This window comes from Poromitra crassiceps, assembly GCF_964638095.1.
Source record: "Poromitra crassiceps genome assembly, chromosome: 18".
In the NCBI taxonomy this organism is placed as follows: domain Eukaryota; kingdom Metazoa; phylum Chordata; class Actinopteri; order Beryciformes; family Melamphaidae; genus Poromitra; species Poromitra crassiceps.
The window spans coordinates 3,388,354-3,409,990 of record NC_139636.1 but is presented as its reverse complement, the minus strand read 5'-3'; the positions used below and the strand labels follow the sequence as shown (position 1 = coordinate 3,409,990).

At 44.3% G+C, this 21,637-nt stretch overlaps 1 protein-coding gene across 1 annotated transcript in view; it reads left to right on the top strand.

Annotated features, from left to right (window-relative positions):
* Positions 1 to 11,024: 11,024 nt before the first annotated feature.
* The window catches only part of LOC310792463 (solute carrier family 23 member 2), a gene marked incomplete at both ends in the record, with an annotated part of 102,748 nt that continues 92,135 nt past the window's right edge, over positions 11,025 to 21,637 (top strand). Inside the window, one exon of the mRNA XM_083654150.1 lies at positions 11,025 to 11,066. Coding sequence (XP_083510276.1) covers positions 11,025 to 11,066 — 42 coding nt within the window. The remainder of the gene's footprint in view (positions 11,067 to 21,637) is intronic.

The following is a 21,637-nucleotide window of genomic DNA, read 5'->3' as shown; positions in this document are numbered from 1 at the left end:
AAAGCTAGGCTACATTTTGGCTAGGGGAAACCTGTCTACATCCTTCCTAAATGTGGATGTGCCCCCACCCCAGTCAAAAGGGCCTGGACATGCAAAGAGTACAGTAAGACAGCCAGGGAGGGGAGAGAGAGAGCGAGAGAGCAGGGGGAAATACAATAAGATACATCCAGGGAGGGGGAAAGAGAGTCAAGTCAAGTTTATTTGTATAGCCCTAATTCACAAGCATGTCTCAGAGGACTTCACAGAGAATATGTCTAGCTAAATCTAGCTGACAATTGACAACAATAACAATTACAGTAGTAATAATAACATGATTGAACAATCATATGATAGAGAGAGAGACAGAGAAAGGGAGAAATGGGGAGGCGATGTGGGGGAGGAGAGAGCAGGGAAAGGGTGGGGAGGGAACAGGGGGATGTGGAGGATGAGAGAGCAGGGAAAGGGTGGGGAGGGAACAGGGGAATGTGGGGGAGAAGAGAGCAGGGAAAGGGTGGGGAGGGAACAGGGGAATGTGGGGGAGGAGAGAGCAGGGAAAGGGAGGAGGTGGGGAGGGAGAGCGGGGGGGATATGGGGGAGAGAGCATACCGTCAGAGACAAGAGAGGATAAAGAGCGGAGGTGAAGTGGGGAGGTACATAAGAGGAAGCCAAGGGGGTATGATAAAAGAAAATGCTTGTCATACTGTGTTGTACTTATTTCAGAAGGAATTCAATTGATTTCTAGAGAATTCTCTTCCTGACTTCTGTAGACCTTCAGAGTATCAGTCAAATATTTTGGCCCTGAATCCCGTCAGTGAAGGGCAGAACCAGAAGGCATGAGGACACCAGTGGTAAGACGGACGGGTAAATCTTGTGCAACTTAGTCTTTGATGGAAACTAGCCCCTTCTCACTCCAGGCATGGTATGTTTTGTCTTGCAAGAGTTGCGTTGTTGCAGGAAGTCAGATGTAAGCCGGGAGGAGCCATGTTTGATTTGGAGTAACAGAAAGTGTAGCTTATTGTTATTATATTGGGGGAAAAAGTCATATTTGTTGAAACTGGTCAAATGATATGTCAGTGCAGTAAGATGACACTTTTTTCTTTTTATTTTGTTGCTTGCGGGTGTGGGAGCAACTCAAAACCTAAAAAGACTTTCATTCACTCTTCACTACTGCTTGATCATTCTAATGACAGATGTATATTTATTGCGCACCTATTGTCCAGGCTCTCTGTCTGTGACCCTTGACCTCCTTACTGGTGGTTGCTTGTGAAAGGGGTTGAGGTTGATTCTACTGTTGCTCTCATTATAAATCCATAAGGATAAGCTAAATGCTAAATGGCCTAAACTGTAACTGTAAACTGGGTCAGTCAAACTCTGAGACCTGGGGCCATTTGTGCTGACCGGTGCCTGCCCGGTCACACGCGTGCGTGCCTGCGTGCACACACACACACACACACACACACACACACACACACACACACACACACACACACGGGTAGTGCGCTTGTTTGGTTCATCCAGTCATCCAGGGGAGATCAGGTCACTCTGCTTCCTGTTGTCTCTCTCCCTCACACACACACACACACACACACACACACACACACACACACACACACACACACACACACACACGGGTCATCAACTCAATGTCGCCCAACGGATGGACAGACACACAAACACACACACTCACTCCCTGACTGACCTATTACGATGGGGATGAAAGTGACCGTACTGTCTGTGTGTGAGAGTGTGTGTGTGTGTGTGTGAGAGAGAGCGAGAGAGAGAGAGAGAGAAGAGAAATCTCTGCACTAATGGAAAGCCAGCGGTGAAAGGAAAGCTGACACGTGTATACACACACACACACACACACACACACGCGTGTACCCATACACACTGAACTCACACATATACAAACACACACAAGTGCATGCACACACACACACACACACATACTCCGCAGGACCTCCATCTCCTGATGTACTTCCTGTGAGAGTGGAAACAGAGCCACACACACACAAGCACCTATGATTACACTGCATGTTACTCACACACACACACACACACACACACACACATGCTTTTGCTCACATCACACATTCACTAAAACATGCACTTATACACACTCATATACTTGCATTTACATTCACATGGCTAACCACCCTCTGTTAGCCGCTAGCATCAGAGGCTCCTGCCCGTTTCCTGTGAACTTACGTAAGCACTGCATCGAGCTTTCAAACCCCACCGCAGAGAAGCAATGAACCCTTCTGCTTTGGTAGGTGGCTTTGAAATGTTTCTGTGACACTTGTAAATACGTGCGTATCGCTGATTTAGACCGCTTTGGGAGTGAGAGTGGCGTGGAAGTCTATGGGCAGATAAGGCACTCTGGAGGGGATTCATTATTATTAATTATTATACCTGGAAGAGTCGCGAAAGGGACTTTCTTCTTTTATTCTTATGTGACATGTTATTATATTTCGTTGTCCGTCTGTCATGTAATGTATATTGTTGTCTTGGACCACAGGAAGACAGCTGTCGTCTAGGTGTCAGCTAATGGGGATCATTTTAATAAACAAGCAAATAAACACTGAAGACAGAGAAGCAATGCAATGTTTGATAGTTCCAATATAGAGCAAGACACTGATGTGCTGCAAAGAGAGTTTATAGCTGTTGTTTATTTTACAATAATGTTTCCTACCCGGAAGTGGTCCGTTTGCTACTGTGAAGTCATCAGCAGGCTCTGTAACGTTAGCCTCGGGAGTCGGGTTTATCGCTGGGGGGAAAGACCTCTAGCCGCCGGGGCCGGATGAAACACGTCCTATTAACAGGTTATGTTTGTTTCTAAGTGATTAATATGTTTCTCCGCAAACGCGGCGATGTTTTGCGAGACACCGGCTCTGCATGAGCGCTGCCCCCAGAAAGCAGGCCCGCTCATGATTGGTTCTCCGATGCAAGGCTTCCAACAGCACCACCTAACGTTATGAAAAGATTTAAATAGTAATATTCTCAGTCTTACAGTAGTGAAACGGATTAAGACTGAGAGCTGAGTCTAGCCTGCTTGGTACTTTCGGGGGATGGTTGTAAAGTTAACAGAGCCTTTGCATACAAAATTTTTATTTGCATACAAATGTTATGGTTTTTCCCAGGGGTGGAGGCGGGATCTCACTTGGTTGGTTAACGGACCTTTACACTGGGGAGTGAGTTTAACCAACAACTCGCTACCACTCTGGACTCATGAGGACTGTGATTCACTAGGTTACTTACACACACGATTGGTTTATAGGATAAAATGCAGGTCAAAAGTTCCAGTCAAAAGTGAAAGCAGAGCATGTATAATCTCTGTATTTCCTCTCTCTCAATTATCTGTTTGTATCATTGCTATAGTCACCATACAGTACAGGAGGACAATCATGAACAAGGGTCACTGTAAAAGTATCCGGCTTTTCTGAATGGCTAAATTTTCCCAGGGTTCCAAACACTGTAAACCCAGTGGTCCAGAGCTGGGATTACCTCAGATTATCATTCTAATAAAATGTAATGACCTGAGTTTCATTCAAGGAATTATGACTGCGGATTAGGGTTTACTGCTTTGGTCCAATGAGTGTACTTCTGTAGAGCTTGACCTCTGTGTGAATGAGGTGTATGCATGCACTCAATGAAAGGGATTACATGGCACCCAGATTACATGGCACCTATACAAACACAGGGATTATATTCACACTGGGATATTCAACCAAGGATTGTGGGAGAAGTGGGCAAGAGTGTGTGTTTTTTAAATAAAGAATGACTACAGTAGCTCTTTTAGAGAGAGTTGTTTGTGTGGTGAAAGGTACTTTAGGTAAAAAAAAAAAAGGGAAAACAATTTATCATCTGCCAATTGTATGTACAAAATTGTACAGAGGTGTCATGTAATAATTTATTCTTACATCTAAAATGTTTTGACATTTATTTGTTGTGTAGGTTCAACATCAGTGATGTGTTCAGGAGAGACTGCTACATCCAGCCTTAGGCTATACTGCCATCTTGTGGATGATAATGAGTTTCAGCCAGGCCTGTTAGTGTTTTGCATATTGGCTAAGATAAATGCAGCATAACAAAATGCAGCATAGCGTAGCTAAGAATAAAAAAAACATATCAATTGAATGTAGTTCACTTCATTCAATTTGGCAATGCCCTGTAATGAGAAGTTTGCTTTGTAAGTTAAAATAAGATGAATAAAAACAAATAAACTGTATTATCAGGTGATAAAATGACAGTGGGGATCAATATCAATAATCAATATCAATATGCCTAACAAGATTTCTTTATTTTAAACTATCTTATCTTAAAATATTAAAAACTTCAGATTATCAACTGAAGTCATTCAGCACTGTATGTCCTTTTTGTCTGTTTAAACATGAAAGGTCCTGACTGATAGGGTTTAGATTTCATGTCAACAAAAATATATCCCATGGCTCTCAGTGATCGAGTACTTTCACAACGACGTGCCTTTGGGAAAGCCCCTTGAGCCTGTCACTGTATGACATCACCCATTTACTGTATGACATCACCCATTTACTGTATGACATCACCCATTTACTGCGCTTTCTCCTCATTTTTCCACCTCCGCCTCTTCCTTTCTTCTTCCACAAGCAGAAGACCAGGCAAAGGCTGACAACACCAGGGCAGCTTTTTATCAGACATATTCCTCATTAGAAGTTAGCTATAATACAATTTGTAGGCAAACGGTGCTTTGTTTCTTGTATCTGGTTTGTATATCCACAGTCCTAGGTCTCACGCACGTGCAGAACGTACATGTCAGTTGACCGTTGGCTGTAGTCCTTCTACATCCTGTTCAAATGCAACTTTCTGGCCTTCATTGCTGCACTCGTCCGTCGAAGTTGGGTTTTGTGTGTTCCAGGATTAGCACAGGCCAGTCGCAACGAACTAGCAAGGAGAAGGAGAAGGAGGAAGAGGGGGAGACAGAGGCAGAGGATCATGGTGCCAGCTGCAGCAAAGGAGTCCCAGGGTTTAGCTGAGGCCCCTCCACTGTCTGGCAGGGCAAGGGAAAACTTGCGAAACATCTCCAGAGACTCACTTCATTTAACAAGAGAATGTTAATGTCAATATGAAGAAACCAGAGAAGAAAGCAAACACAGGGTAAAGGATAAGGATGAGTTCTTTATTGTGAGTAGACATCTCTGCCATCACTACAGACTCAAAACCCCGAAGAAAGTGCAGGCCAAGCTAAAACCACTTGTACATGAAGTTCCACGTTACGTCATGCTTCACAGACAAGTTTTTTCAAACTCACAGTTTGTTTAACTTAGTTTTATTTTCTCAGACTAGAAGATGGAAATGAGTGTATGATATCATCCACATACACAGGGAAAGAAGCAGCTCTAAAACCATTTTTCTGGGTATCACTCAAAGTAAAAAATGAGGGTCGGTTTTTCTTCAGAAGTCCCCAAGAGCCGTATAAAGCTGTATTTGTTGGAGCTCCATGAACGCTGATATAGGCCACGGGAGCGCTCCATGCCCATTCAACGCTACTTCCTTGTTGTGGAACCGAAATCTGTGACCACCCGAAATGTGAGCGCAGAGGGTGCTTATTGCTGACTTCAGTACATTGTGGTCACATTATTCTTCAGCTGCTGTCAGAAATGGTGAAATAATTGATTCTTTCCCCATAAAAAGCAATGCGGTCACACATAACGGTGGTCACACATTTCAATACAACACCGAAGTAAACCAGGAAGAAAAATCCCTTCAAAATGTTCCGTGCACTGGTGAGCAGTTTACGTTCAAATCAATGGGCAGCCATTTTCAATCTCTTGTCCAGCTCTTTTATACATTCATGTTCCAGACACCAACTGTATGTCGCTAAATAGGAACCATGACCAAACTGTGGGCTGATAGTGACCCATCAGGCCTACAGTATGCATGTGGGTCTGCAGTTATGAACTCGGAGCATCACAGGGATTCAGGAAATGCGGCTCTGATCGATTCTGCTCACCAGACCTCGACTAAACCGGGTCTTTCGGTGCCCCGTCTATGTGCCGACAGCCCACAATGCCGATAGCCCACAAGCAGAACCAGCTGAGCGAGGCGGCATGCAGCGTGTCGGTGGACCGGCTGGAGCTAACCTCTCCCAGCCCCCATGCCTAAACCTAACCTCCCACAGACCCTAACCCTAAACCTAACCTCTTCCACCACCCCCACGCCTAAACCTAACCTCCCGCAGACCCTAACCCTAAACCTAACCTCTCCCACCACCCCCACGCCTAAACCTAACCTCCCGCAGACCCTAACCCTAAACCTAACCCCTCCCACCACCCCCACGCCTAAACCTAACCTCCCGCAGACCCTAACCCTAAACCTAACCTCTCCCACCCCCCACGCCTAAACCTAACCTCCCGCAGACCCTAACCCTAAACCTAACCTCTCCCACCCCCACGCCTAAACCTAACCTCCCGCAGACCCTAACCCTAAACCTAACCTCTCCCACCCCCCACGCCTAAACCTAACGTCGGCACTGCGGGCTGTCGGCACTGCAGGTGGTCGGCATTGCGGGTGGACCCCGGTCTTTCAGAGGTAACTACTGTGTTATAGTTGGGTGCAATTCCACACTGTAACGTTTTACAGTAAGCTAATACATGATTTTTTAGCTGTGAAGAGTTTTATAACCAAATTAATCATGTATCTTGGTGATGGAGAAACATTTAAGTTACATTACCCATTATTTAGATGATCAATTAGTTGAATGCAGTTACTTATTAATGCTGTAGTGGTGGGATAGATACACACAGACACAGCTATGACCCATTTTCCCGTCTCTCTTTCACTCTGTCTACAGGGTCATATCCCTCCTGTTTCTCTGTTAAGTCAAAACTGATTATGCCACGTAGACCATGGACTATAAAATATTCTGTGCTCCGTGAATCAGTATGTAAACCTGTGCATTCGTGGGTGTACAGGCAATATATATATAAAAAATAAAAAAAAACACCCGAAACTCTGACACACTCACTTCTTTCCAAAACCAACTCAAATCCCACCTCTTCAAGAAAGCCTATCTGACTTATACCCAGTGGCGTGCCGTCCATTAGGCGAACTAGGCAAATGCTAAGGGCGCTTGAGCCGTTAGGGGCGCCAGAGAGGGTAAAAAAAAAAAAAAAATGTTTTTTTTTTTTTTTTTTTTTTTTTTACAAATACTTTTTCATGATAATAGGCCTACTATTATTTTGCAATAGTAGACAAAAAATAAGCACAACAAGGTCTTAAGTCTTTAAATAATAGTGAAATAATTTTTCAAATTCTGGCTTTCTGGCTGCCTGCATGGGCTGCAGCCAGGCCCGTAGCTACCATTGAGGACACCGAGGTCATGGCCTCAGTATCCCCCCCCCCCAAAAAAAAAGGAAAAATAGCCCCGGCCCCCAGATCAATTCATCTGTCATTGATGTTTTAATGTGACAGTTTTGATCAGAAATGCAACAGTTTGCTTCCTCTCTGTGTGCTATAGAAGGAAGAAAGATAACTCACAACATTCAGATTTTGCATTGGGGCTAGTTTGGGGCTAGACTTTGGGGACAGTTCTATTGAAGTGAATGGGTAAGTAACTACCCTGTAAGTGATGTTTGTGTAGATGGGCCATTCTATTTAATTGAGCAGTATTCTGCCATGTGACCTGTATGCAGAATATAAATTATATTATATGGGGAGACATTTATTTTTTGTATCATTTTAAAGCAACAGCACAGTTAAAGAGGATATTAATCTAACATGATGTCTGTAGTTCTTTATAGATCTAGCCTCTTAATTTTGCTCTCAAAGTGCACCCCCTGCGCGGCCGCGCCCCCTTCTACCTGCTCGGAGCTTTTTCCCAGAGTGGGGGAAGGGCGATTCTGAGCCTGCACTGCAGGCAGCAGTTTTAGCAGTGACATGACGTCAGTTTGTGTAGTTTTAGCAGTGACATGACGTCAGTTTGTGTAGTTTTAGCAGTGACATGACGTCAGTTTGTGTAGTTTTAGCAGTGACATGACGTCAGTTTGTGTAGTTTTAGCAGTGACATGACGTCAGTTTGTGTAGTTTTAGCAGTGACATGACGTCAGTTTGTGTAGTTTTAGCAGTGACATGACATCCGTTTGTGTGACTGTTTAAGTATTTGTGGTGGAATTAGCTGCGATATAATTTTTATTATATTTTCTTTGGGGGGGGGGGGCACCAGCAAAAATCTTGCCTAGGGCACCAGCTTGGTCAGGCACGCCACTGCTTATACCTCCACCATCCCTTTTCATTTTGTAACCCCCATATTTGTTTTTGTTCTGTATCTGTGTACGTTTTATTTTATACTGTATGTCAGGGGTGTCAAACATGCGGCCCGGGGGCCAGATCCGGCCCCCCAAAGGATGGCCCAAAGGATGACTTTGCAAAGTGTGAAAATTGCACTGAGAAGTCCTTCAATCCAATGTGATGCACTTGTTAAGGCTAAGAGGTAGCAGGTTTCAGGAGCAAGTTAAATATTAAGTCGCCTATTCATTTTATCTGTAATCACTAAATAGTCAACTATTTATATTACCTTTGCTTGACTATAGAGAATTGCACAGGTGGGTAAACTATCCAAGGTGAGTAGTTTACCCACCTTGTTTGCCCTCACTGATACAGTTGACCTGAATAGGTGAGTAAACTATCTGCCTCATTTCAAAGTGGAGGGTAAATTGTTTACTTGCGTTTACCCTCCACTACACCCCTGATTGTAATGCACAGTACAGACAGTAGATAATGTGCTTGATGGTATCTGAGATAACCCTACGTGTTGTAGGGTTGTACCTGTCATTCTTTACACTAAGATAAACGTGAACATTTTGAGGTTTTGTCATTTATAAGTTATTATTGATTTTCATTGTCTGGCCCACTTGACACCAAATTGGGTTGCATGTGGCCCATGGACTAAAATGAGTTTGACACCCCTGCGTATGTAAAGCGTCTGAGTAATTAGAAAAGCGCTATATATAAGTCATATGTATTATTATTATTAAAGATATATGTAAATACATTAATTTAAGACAACTTCCTTTTAATCCTGGCTCTAGTCTTCACCATGATTGTTAATTTCCATTCGGCATCACTTGGTTTCAGTATTTCCATCACAGTTAACACTTTCACCGCCAGGGGTTTCTGACCATTTTCCAATACCCATAATATTTTCTAATTTGACTACGTATATAAACACTGAATATCTCGAAAGAAAGAAGAGAGCCTCTACTGTAATAGAAAAAAGTTTGTTTCTGCCTTCATCCATTCTTTAGTTATCGACACTTGAATGTAGGTAGTTTTCACTAAATGCCCGTCTGTCCCAGAAAGCAGAGAAAAATGCATTTTTGTACCAGCGCAGCCTGGGAGAGATTCACCCCGCGCTCAGAGAAGGGACGTGGCGGGTCACAATCTCGTCTTGCCCGGGGGGGACGGGTGCTTCCTGGTGCTCAATGTCTGCAGGTCTGTTAGGCTGACGGTGATTTGTGTACGTTTATCATCGTTTGGTGAAAAAATATCCTTCAGCTTTGAGTCCGTGTGACAGCGCGTTGAGCCCGGGGAAAAAGCTTGTTCCAGAGAGAATTAATTTTTTTACAGAGGATTCATCAGCAACGAACTCATCCCCAGACTCGTGTGACATGTGAGCTTCTTATGATTCCCTATATCGAATTCCCATTTTCCAACAAGAAGTTCAGTGAAGCATCACCACTCAGCTGCTCCCAGTCCGCCAATACCTTTTCCCAATGACTGCCACTCTCATGACAAGACAAGTCTTGCATTTACTGTATGCCATGACGCAGGAGTGAATGGATTTCACATTCTCTTCACAAGAAAATGGGTTCCGATTTGGTTGACGTTCAAAACACTATTACTGTTTGTTTTCACTTACCCGGAGCGTGTCCAATTCCTGAGCATGCGTGGCAGCGGGAACACGAGGCAAGATGGTGTGCTCTGGGGTCAGATGAGGATTTCAAATGGGAAGCAAACATTTCACACATTCTAAAGACTGACACAAATAGTTCAAATGCAGATAACCTTTGGCCTTGGTAGAAATACAGTTCTACCTTAAGAGACTACACACAACGCCGACCAAGCTTTAACAATATTTATTGAATGTAAGATTTAACAAGATTTATTGAATGTAAGATTGTCTTTGGCGGAGAGCTCCTTGGCCAAAAGGGGGATCAGCCACGTGACCGGGAATCGGCCACGTGACGGATGATCAGCCACGTGACGGCGGACCTGCCATGGATTGGCAGGGGCGTCGGAACCCTCCCCCTTTAGGAAAGGAGCCTTCACCTGGTGGTACTGGGGTGGAAGCCGGGGAGGTGGTGGGTTGACGCTGCAATGCATAGGAGACAAGAGCAATAGACAGGTAGGAGGGGCACTCCTTTTAACCAGACCGCTTGGACGAATGGCAGGCTGTTATTGGATAATTGAATGTGATGACGTAACTAGTTCCGTCTCTTGGTAGAACTTCCGTAAACTCCCATTTCTACCTTAAGAGACTACACACAACGCCGACCAAGCTTTAACAATATTTATTGAATGTAAGATTTAACAAGATTTATTGAATGTAAGATTGTCTTTGGCGGAGAGCTCCTTGGCCAAAAGGGGGATCAGCCACGTGACCGGGAATCGGCCACGTGACGGATGATCAGCCACGTGACGGCGGACCTGCCATGGATTGGCAGGGGCGTCGGAACCCTCCCCAAAAATGTAATTTGACAAGACTTAGAGAAATGTAATTATGGACTTACCAGGGCAGTGCTGATGTGAGCCTGATAGTTAAGTGGACACAGGCTACTTTAGTAGACAGAAGAGAGTGAGATTAAGGTACAATGCATGGAGTGAACAGGCCACCCCAGACCACCAGTAATTGCAAATGAAGTTTAACAATGGATTTTACCTTTTAAAAAGCCATGGATTAGATCGGCAGTAATTGCAAGTCGAATTATGATTATGAATTTTACCTTTTAAAGAATCATGGATTTCTGGGCCTTGAGGCCGGAGGTAGGATCAGGCCTCACGTGAGAGGCATGAGTGCCAGAGGACCGCCTTCCCAGGAGTTTGGGATCCCGGTACCCCTGCATGATGGATATGGTTGCTGCTCCTATTCTTAGGGAGTAAGAAGAGTAACAGTGGGGAGGAAGCCCACAGTGTTTCAGCAGGGAGGGCAAGTGAGAGAACCAGGTGTTTGAGGAAGACCTGGAAAAGGGGGTACATGGTTAGAGGAAATGAGACCGAGAGGAGCAGGATCTCCAGGGTGATGGAAGAGTAGGTGCGCCTTGAACCTTTGAGAAGTAGGCAAACCGAAGGGTTAGAGCATTGCCTAGGGAAAGAAGGGTAAAAACAGCGGGTGAAGCTAGGCCTAGGATGCCGGGGGTTGCAGTTTGCTAGATTCAACAGACACACACTATGACGACAGAGACAGACAAGGGGAGCACTGGCAACAGAAAATGTGATGAGTGATAAGGAACTGGAAAACTGGATTCGCCCTGGAAAGCTCTGAATTGAGGCAGGAACAATGGCGACTCTCGTGTACTGTTTGGATGAGGCAAGGTGATGCTCTGCTGGAGCCACTGGCTGTGACCGGGGATATGCTTTGCTGAAGCCACTGTGCTGTGACCGGGGAGGAGTGCTGGAGCCACTGTGCTGTGACCGGGGATAAGCTTTGCTGAAGCCACTGTGCTGTGACCGGGGATAAGCTTTGCTGAAGCCACTGTGCTGTGACCGGGGATATGCTTTGCTGAAGCCGCTGTGCTGTGACCGGGGATATGCCTTGCTGAAGCCATTGTGCTGTGAGCGGGATATGCTTTGCTGAAGCCACTGTGCTGTGCCCGGGGATATGCTTTGCTGAAGCCACTGTGCTGTGACCGGGGATATGCTTTGCTGAAGCCCCTGTGCTGTAACCGGGGATATGCTTTGCTGAAGCCACTGTGCTGTGACCAGGGATATGCTTTGCTGAAGCCACTGTGCTGTGACCGGGGATAAGCTTTGCTGAAGCCACTGTGCTGTGACCAGGAATGTGCTCTGCTGAATCTACTGCACTGTGACCGGGGAATGAGCTCTGCTGACCTGACTAGTTATGCCTGACAGAAACCCGTGTGATACTGCACTGCACCTTAAAGCCACGGTGGACTGGGAGGAGCACCTTTTGTTTATGATCAGGACTGTAGTTTCGTATACATTTGCAATACCAGAGTGAATCTTGTAGAGGAAGGTCGATTCCCTACTGGGAGGAAGTGGGGAACTCGTGGTGCCACTTTTCTGCGCCATTCACCTCTAAAAATACCCCCCAAAAACCACTGATGGAGCCACATCAGTGATCTCTTCTTTTGAAGAGAGCGTTCACCCAGATTACTGATTCGGCCTGCTTGCTGAAAAGGAAAGAACACCATTTAAGTAAAGAATAAACCATACAACAATTTGATGTGGCATATGAGGATTACATGCCTGAATGCCAGCTGCTGAAGCTGGTTTGTTAATGAATTGAGTGAAAGAACCTCTACAATGATGCACATCGTGAAGCCATTAGCATGTGAGCTTCTCAATGTGAATTAACGCCAGCTGCTAAAGCTGGCTGCAGACAAGAATATGAAGGCAAGATATGACACTCTTTATGCTTTAAACGACTGCCCTGGTGCCATTTTGGCTTGAACCAAAGGGGGACCACTAGGATGATCATAGCGACATGGCATCCACTCAGAGGTGGTCTTCTATGAACCAAAATGGCAGATTGCTGAAGTTGCAATAGAATGACACTTCTTACAGATTTCTGGCAGGACAGCATTCTGCCTCGCTTGAAACAAAGCAGGCAGCTTCTCCTCTTTGACTGTTCAGACCTGATTCCGTCCGGAGCATGTTATAAATATAGTCACGTTATAGACAACTAACCAATGCTGGTGGCCCTTATGGGAAGAATGATATTCGAAATGGTTAAAAGTTATACAATTTGGTCATTCAGTGGCATTTTACCGCCATGAAAAGTAATGTTAGCTGCTGCATTAGCCACAATAGCTGACTACCCATGCTGCATTACATTATCCAAACACCCGAACGGCTCACGTTGCTTTTTAATGCATAAAACGAAGCCGATATACGATTCACATTGAAGAACACCACGTGTAAAACTACCGTAACGTAACAATGTACCAAAATCCATTTAATTGAGGCCCCGCAAAAGCAGGTTTGAACCCATAGAGGGCACCTTGTGAAATTGATGAAGATTGTAGAATATCTAGCAGTTTGGTCTCAGATGTGAAATTCTGGCCAGAATTCTAAACAAAAACCCCCCCGAACCCATATATATATATTGGTTAAAGCTGGAAAAAGTTTTGGGTTAGTTAGAAACATTGATGACATTATAAACTGCTGAGGCAAGATAACGCACAATTTTAGAATGCAAATTTAGAAAATGAACTTGCAAATGTGATGTGATTCACTGAGAATGTAGCAGCCTATGAGCTGCTTGCTGTAAGGAAATATAATACAATACCTGCAAGGATAATTGTTATCACATTAATGACAGATAAACAGCAAAATCTGAAACGTGATGCCCGTGTTACGGTGCAATGCAAAGGAACAATGATCCACATCATACTGCATTTAACGTGTGCCTTATGAATGCTGAAGTAAAGCAATGAACTACATTACCCAGCATGCTTGGTGCTGCTCTGGTCTCTGGGTAATCACGTCACCCGGAAATGCAAGCTGCGGTGTTTTGAAAGAAATCCGTGTTAAAAGTTGGAATACCTCGCTTCTGCGTGAGGGAACTTTGCATCTGGCAGCCCTGGATTAGCCAAAGCAAGGAGTTTGGAGGACTGCTACTCTGGCACTAGGCCTAATGGATCTAAATTTATTACTTTTGCCTGAAAGCATGCAGCGGAAGACCGACCGAATGTGTCGCATCTTGCTTTGCTATACACTCTTTGGCAACACTAAACCAGCCCCGCGCATGCGCAGTATAGCATGGAGCCGGTGGCTAGCTGAGTAGCTTGCGCGCTACTTAGCATAGGCCAGAAAGTTTACAAGGATTATACTTTATCTAAATGACTAGATTTGGACCAATAGATTGGATGCATAGGAGAGGAAACATGTTATGAAAAAGAAAAGTTGGCTGGAAACTAAGACTACAGAGGCATGTTGTTAAACTCGATTGGAACCGGGAGAGGAACGCAGCCGCAGCAACATGGACAGAGTTGCTTGTTGGCTGAAAACGTTAAATGCGCCGCAGCAACATCGACAGTTGCTTGTTGGCTGGAAACTGATACTACAGCCGCCGCAAAATGGATTTGCTTGTTGGCTAGAACTGCCGCAGCAACATGGACAGAGTTGCTTGTTGGCTGAAAACGTTAAATGCGCCGCAGCAACATGTACAGAGTTGCTTGTTGGCTGAACCAGGGACAAATGTTTGTTTGATACTACGTGCATGTTTTGATGATCCCCGATTGCACACGGGAGGGAAGCGGCCACTGTTAGCCGGAACAGATTGCTCTGGGATTGCACATTAAATGCAGCCGCAGCAAATGGATTCGCTTGTTGGCTGGAACCTGGGACTACGGAGACATGTTGGACAAATGTTTGTTCGATACTACATGCATGTTTGATGATCCCCGATAGGACTCGGGACCCGATTAGACACGGGCAAATTTGATTATCCCCGCAATTCTTTCGTGACTTATTCTTTTAACTGATTAACTATAAACCGCAATATGAATTTATGATGCAAAACCAACATGAATCAGTGCTGCAATGCAATACAATGGTTCCTCCAATAGAATTTTAAACAATTTACCCAATAAATTAATCAGTATTTCGTCCGACATTTAAGCAGCAACAGGAATGTAAACCAAAATGTAACCCATAATCACCGACCATTGGCGTCTCTAGAATGAAACTGAGTAGAGGTTTTTGGTGCTTCTGGGTGCTTCTGCCTTCTGTGCTTCTGGTTGCCTGACTGACTGACTGAGTGAGTCAGCTGGTGAGTGAGTGGCTTGTTCCAGGTGCACTCAATCTCGTGGTAATGAGCGGCCATTTTGCTGCTGCATTTTTGGGAAGTGTAGTCTGCTGGTGCAGTGTTGAATGTGAGTTTAACTCGAACAGACTGCTCTAAGATTACACACCCAACATGAATGAGCGCTTCTCTGCAGCGCGATGAAAACATTAGCGTTTAGCGATAGCTACCCACGATTTGGGCTCACTACATTTGTGAATGAGGAAAACAGCGACTGAATGCTTGAGGGGAATCAAGCTCAAGACTGACTCACGTATGCCCAGACCGATCAGAGCTGGTCTGACTTGGAAGACAGACCAAGTGGAGAAGTCGACAGGAGAGGAGAGCCTTGAGCTGCGGCGGAGCGACGTCGGTGGGTCATCCGACCTGGAGCTGGTGAGTCTGACATGCTTTGACGCTGCAATGCATAGGAGACAAGAGCAATAGACAGGTAGGAGGGGCACTCCTTTTAACCAGACCGCTTGGACGAATGGCAGGCTGTTATTGGATAATTGAATGTGATGACGTAACTAGTTCCGTCTCTTGGTAGAACTTCCGTAAACTCCCATATGTTCAGTGTTGCCAACTTGGCAACTTTGTCGCTATAATACTTTTCAGACCCCCCTGGCGACTATTTATCAAAAGCGACTAGCGACAAATCTGCCAATAGCAATCAACTACACCAGAATCACAACACAGAATTACATAGTTGTTTAAAATCACAACTGTTGAAGAAATTTAGGAGTCTGAGGTTGAATAAGTCTATGAAAATATAAAGTGGGCCGATAGTCTTCGCACAACATTAAACCATGCGAGACATGCATGCATTTCTGCTTTGCTAGACCTAGGGGAGCAGCCCAGGACCAGTCGAGCTGCCTTGTTTTGTGCTACTTGTAACTTTCTGAGTAGGCCTTTAGAAGCAGATATATATGGTAAATGGACTGCATTTATATAGCGCTTTTATCCAAAGCGCTTTACAATGTGCCTACATTCACCCATTCACACACCGAAGGCGGCAAGCTGCCACGCAGGGTGCCATCACAGCCATCGGGAGCAATTTGGGGTTCAGTGGCCCAAGGACACTTTGACATGCGGACTGGAGGAGCCGGGGATCGAACCACCGACCTTCTGATTGGTGGACAACCCGCTCTACCTCCTCAGCCACAGCCACCCCATATATATGTATACATCAGAATCAGAATCACTTTTATTGCCACAGTATGCAAGTTACATACGAGGAATTTGTCTTAGTGTCTGTATGCAGCGTAGCGGTCACATCAATGTACAGAGATAAGAAGTAGGAAGATAACTAAAGACAATCGCAAAGTTGCAAATGCAATCAAATCAGTAAATATATACAATATGTACATGAGTGGTGAAGTGTTCTGTGGATAATAAATATGAATTTACGTTGAATTTACATGAGATTTACAGACTAAGTTAAATAGGCATTAAATAGGCAGTGGATTTACATGAATTTACAGTCCCAGTTAACCAGACATTAAATTAGATATGAGTTACAGTTTTATGGGGGGGGGGGGGGGGGTTCAGCTAAGTTCAGGAGAAGGTAGGGGAAGGGAAGGGGTTTCCGGGCCTTGTTGGTGAGGCTGATGGCGGTTGGGAAGAAGCTGGTCTTGGCAGACCTCAGTCTCTTGCCGTGGGGGAGTGTCTTAAAGAGTTTGTGGCCAGGGTGGGAGGGGTCGGCGATGATCTTGCGAGACCGTTTCAGTGTCCTGGCTGCATGCAGGTCCTGGAGGGATGGCAGGCCGCATCCGATTATCCTCTCAGCGCAGCGGATGATGCGCTGAAGTCTGTTAGTGTCTTTGAGAGTGGCAGCAGCATACCAGACGGTGATGGAGGAGGTGAGGATGGACTCAACGATGGAGGTGTAGAAGTGCACCATCGTGGCCTTTGGCACTTTGAATTTCTTCAGCTGCCGTACAAAGTACATCCTCTGCTGTGGCTTCTTGGTGAGAGCTCTGATGTTCAGCTCCTATTTTAGGTCCTGACTGATGATCGTCCCCAGGAAGTGGAAGGACTCCACATTGTTGACTGGGGAGTCACCCAGGGTGATGGGGGAAGGTGGTGCTTTGTTCCTCCTGTAATCCACAATCATCTCCATTGTTTTTTTACCATTTAACACCAGGTTGTTTTGACTGCACCAAGTCATCAGATGGTCAACTTCCTGTCTGTATTCCGACTCATCTCCATCTGTGATGAGCCCTATGAGGGTGGTATCGTCCGCAAACTTCAGGAGCTTGACAGACTGGTGACTGGAGGTGCAGCTGTTGGTGTACAGACCTAAGAAGTAGGGAGAGAGGACACCGCCCTGGGCAGCACCGGTGCTGATGGACCGAAAGTCAGTTATGTGCTTAGCTTACCCAGCCTCACGTGCTGCTTCCTGTCAGTCAGGAAGTCTGTGGTCCATGATGCGATTCTAGGGTCTATTGGGGCTCCAAGCAAGAATCCGCAGGGGGCCCCTCCAATATCGGGGGGGACGTTTGCCGGGCGCCGGGAAAACATTTTGACCACTTTTTTTGGGGTGTGCCAATTTTGGTGAAAAAATTGGCCACTTGAATGCCAGAATAGAGGAATTTTAGCAGTATTTAACAGTATTAACATTTTATCAGGCTTAAATATTGGGGGGGATTTGCCCTTCTCAATTTAATAATGATCCTCAGGAAAGATAAGAAAGAAATGTGATACTTATAGCATGTTTAAAAAGTCAATTCAAAATGATTTCACATTATAATTCAACATGTTTAAAGTTTAAATGTTCTCCTAGGAGTCTAGGACACATAGCTGTCATTATTCATAACTTTTTCATTCAACAAGGTGCAAAATGTCCCTTTTTTTGGGTCCACGGTCAAATGGTTAGTGAATTTTTGTTTGTTTGTCAGTCAGTCAGTCTGTCTGTCTTCTATCTAGCCACTCGATAGATTAACTGTTTATTTTGTTGTTGTTTTTTGCTGGTAGTGAGTGAAGCACACATGAATATTTTCATAGGTTAGTGTAGCCTAGGCTACTGTATGATGAACGAATTCATTCAACAACCAAACATCGCCGTATGCCAGCCAACGAGCCAGCCAACGACATGCAGCTGCGGGTTGTTAAGGATCAAACTGATAAAACGACGTGCAGCTGCGGTCGGTAAGGATCAAAGTGATAAAACACGAAAGTGTTGTCCACATGCAGCATGGTAACAAGGCTTTCAATAGGACACATAGCTGCTTTGTGCTTTTCCTCTCTCAGCCTCCTGAGTTCAGCTGTGAACCAGCATTTGTTATTATTTTTATTATTTGTTATTGTATCTCACAGGGAACACAGCTGTCCTCACAGAAGCTGATGTATGATGTGACTGTGTCTGTGTATTCATCAAGACTGTTGCAGCTTTGAATAAATCCCAATTTGTGGAGTCCAGACATGAGCGCAAATCCTCTACAGCTTCATTAGACCACTTTTTAGAAATCCTCTCTTCACAGGTTTGGCAACTTTTAGCTGCTGCCTGTAGGTGGGAATGAGGTGTATCATATACATACATACATACATACATGTACGTACATACTGTACATACATACATACATACAGTACATACATGCATACATACATACTGTACATGCATGCATACATACATACATACATACATACATAGAACCAATGAACAATTTGGCACAACAATAAAGTAGTAAGAAACGGTGCACACTTTCTTGTAATGACAACTGTTCTGCCCATCTTGGCAACTATTTTGTTGATGTGATCAGACCGAGACAATGTACAGTCAAGCCAGAGTCCTAGAAGCTTTGCTGTTTTTACTTGTTGTATAGTTTGACCCTCTATCTGTAATTTTTAGGATTGAGTAATAATCTATCATTAGAACCGAATATTATGCAAACTGTTTTTGATATGTAAAGTATGTTTGTTTGTTTTTATCCACTTATATGATGGTAAGCTCGCTAGACAGGACTTGATTAAGCTCTGAGCATGTCATCAGTGCTGCTCATGCCAATAGACCCTTCTCACGGGGGGCCATTTTGTGTCGAGAAGCCAGGGTAAACACAGGCTAAACACTAATGAGGGTTTCCAAATCCCAATCATGGAATTTGGAAACCCTCATTAGTGTTTTGCTTGCATCTGTGTTTACCCTGGCTTCTCGACACAAAATGGCCCCCGTGAGAAGGGTCTATAGAGCAGGCGAGGCCACGCAACAGCCCAGCTGCGTATGTGAGCTGCAGGGCCACAGGGAAAGAACAGCAACCTTCACGGCCTCGTCTCTCTGAGACATTCAAATCTTCAAGCAGCTGCACTGCGCGAAATACCCCAGAATCCAGAGTTAGTCTTGCCATGATATTTCAAATTATGACCCATATATGAGGAAATCCGGGTTGGATACTCTCCGGCCACAACATTTTGCAATTTCATATCTGGAGCATATCTTAACTCCGAATGGGACCACTTTGATACCATCAGAATATGGAGTTTAGATATTTTCCCGATATGACTGATGTCATATTTTGAAAGCCAAACACACCACATGTCTGGTGACAGCATATTACAGGATACTACCGAAATGCCTCGCCCTGTGTGTGTTAAAATCCAGGAAGTAATATATGTGTCATATCCACAGCAGGAAACTTGATATACATGTCATATCCATAGCAGGAAACTTTGAGATATGGTTAGAGTAATTGTTACGGACTAGCAGTCTAGGGGACTAGAGTTGTTTGTAGCCTTTAGCTATCGAAGCTAGTCCTAACCTGGAATATGTGAAAGAGCAGAAAAGAAGGGATAGAAATGGACAAAACAAAGGACTGGTTTCCAAACGAGAAAGTCACTAGTAGAGGTGGGTCAGCTTACCGTAGTAGTAGATTGATGTCATGTAGTAGCTGACTACGTTAGCTGATCTCTGACAAGGCCTCGCCAGCACCGTCTTGGCTCTCCAGAGCGGCGAGCTCCGTCTTTGTCGTTTCAGTTCAGTTTAAGTTATGGTTGGAAGGATCCACAATGCAAAACAAAAAGCTGGTTCTCAATAAATAAGTGTATCGGTCCCGAAGAGAAGTGTGTGAGTGTGTCGGTCCTCTGGCGTGGTGTCGCGTCTCGAGCATTCATTCAAATCTGCCGCGCGCACACCTGGGCAGTGTTCATTCATAAATCTGCTTCAGTGGCTGCGTGCGCACCTCAATGACATCACATGGACACACAGCTTAACCACACCTCATTTCTCAATGAAAACCAGTCACAAGTGTTTAGGAAAGGAAACAAGGAAGAAAGGAGAAGAGGGACAATAACCCTCCCTATCATTCCTAACAGTAATTGCCATACATATCCATGGCACACTTTTAGCTTTAACTGTGAATTTCTTTAACGGGACATGATTGTTAACAATTTTCATAAAATAACCCATAAATAAATTCAAAGAAATCTCAGCATCATCAACAGCACACACATCAGCCCACTGATTGATTGATTGATTGATTGATTGATTGATTGATTGATTGATATGATCTTGAAATTACAATTTTGGGACTGACCTTAGGTAGCTTTGTTCTCCTGGAGACAGCTTTGTTCTCCTGGAGACATGCAGCTATGCAGTTATGGTCACTGAAGCCAACTGGGACAGTGTCTGGAGTGTTAGTGTAAATATGATCAAATGCATCCGGATGATTTGACCCCAGTATTATTTACAGACATTCTTGTTGATTGGAATATTAGTTGACAGGTATCAGTTATCGATTTAAGCCTGTTCTTTTGACAATTTTCAGATAACCAATCAAATATTTAAATCACCTAGCAAGTGCATCTCTCTATTTTCCTCAGTAGCCCTCTCTAACGTCATGTCACATAAACCATTTAAGCACTGTATGTTGAAACTAGGTCACCTGTAACAACAGCCGACTAGTAATGGTTGGAAGTGTGGCAGTTGAACCAGAAGCCATATTGTCTCAATGTCATTTACCATAAAATCATACCTCTGTTTTACAGGTAAAAATGTACAAAGAAGGTGTTGAAGCCACTGTATTTTGCTTTGGGAAAGAAGTGGTGTATGGAAATTGCAAAATGTCCTATTATCCTTTGAGCACTGAAGTAACTACACATTTCTTGAGATGTTTTTCTTTTCGCTACAACTTTTGAAAATGATGAGGGGGAAACAACAAAGGTCATAACTGATATTCATGTCTTCATCTTATCTATAGACGGTTTTCACGGAATTGTGTTGCTATGGAAACCGTTTGAAACCCAGCTTATTTCCTCCCAGCTATTGTATTAGCCAACACTGCAACAGGAAGTAAAGCTATGGGCAATTTAGAATGTTATCAGAGGGGAGACCAAGTCATAATCTATAATAATTAGTTATCAGAGGGGAAACCAAGTCATAATCCATAATAATAATGTTATCAGAGGGGAGACCAAGTCATAATCCATAATAATTAGTAGAATACACTCATTCCCCCAAGTGACTCCACTCCAAATCCTTTGAAGAAAGGTGACCATCATGTGTACGACACGTTAAAGATTCACAGATACTGTAATCCATTTGACAAACTAATCTCACCTCATAGGGTCCTCGTCACACAATGGTAGCCACATGACCGTAAGTCAGGGAAACTAAAGCCTACAGCAGTCAGCAGCACGCAGAGACTTCTGACTGGAGGGGAGTTT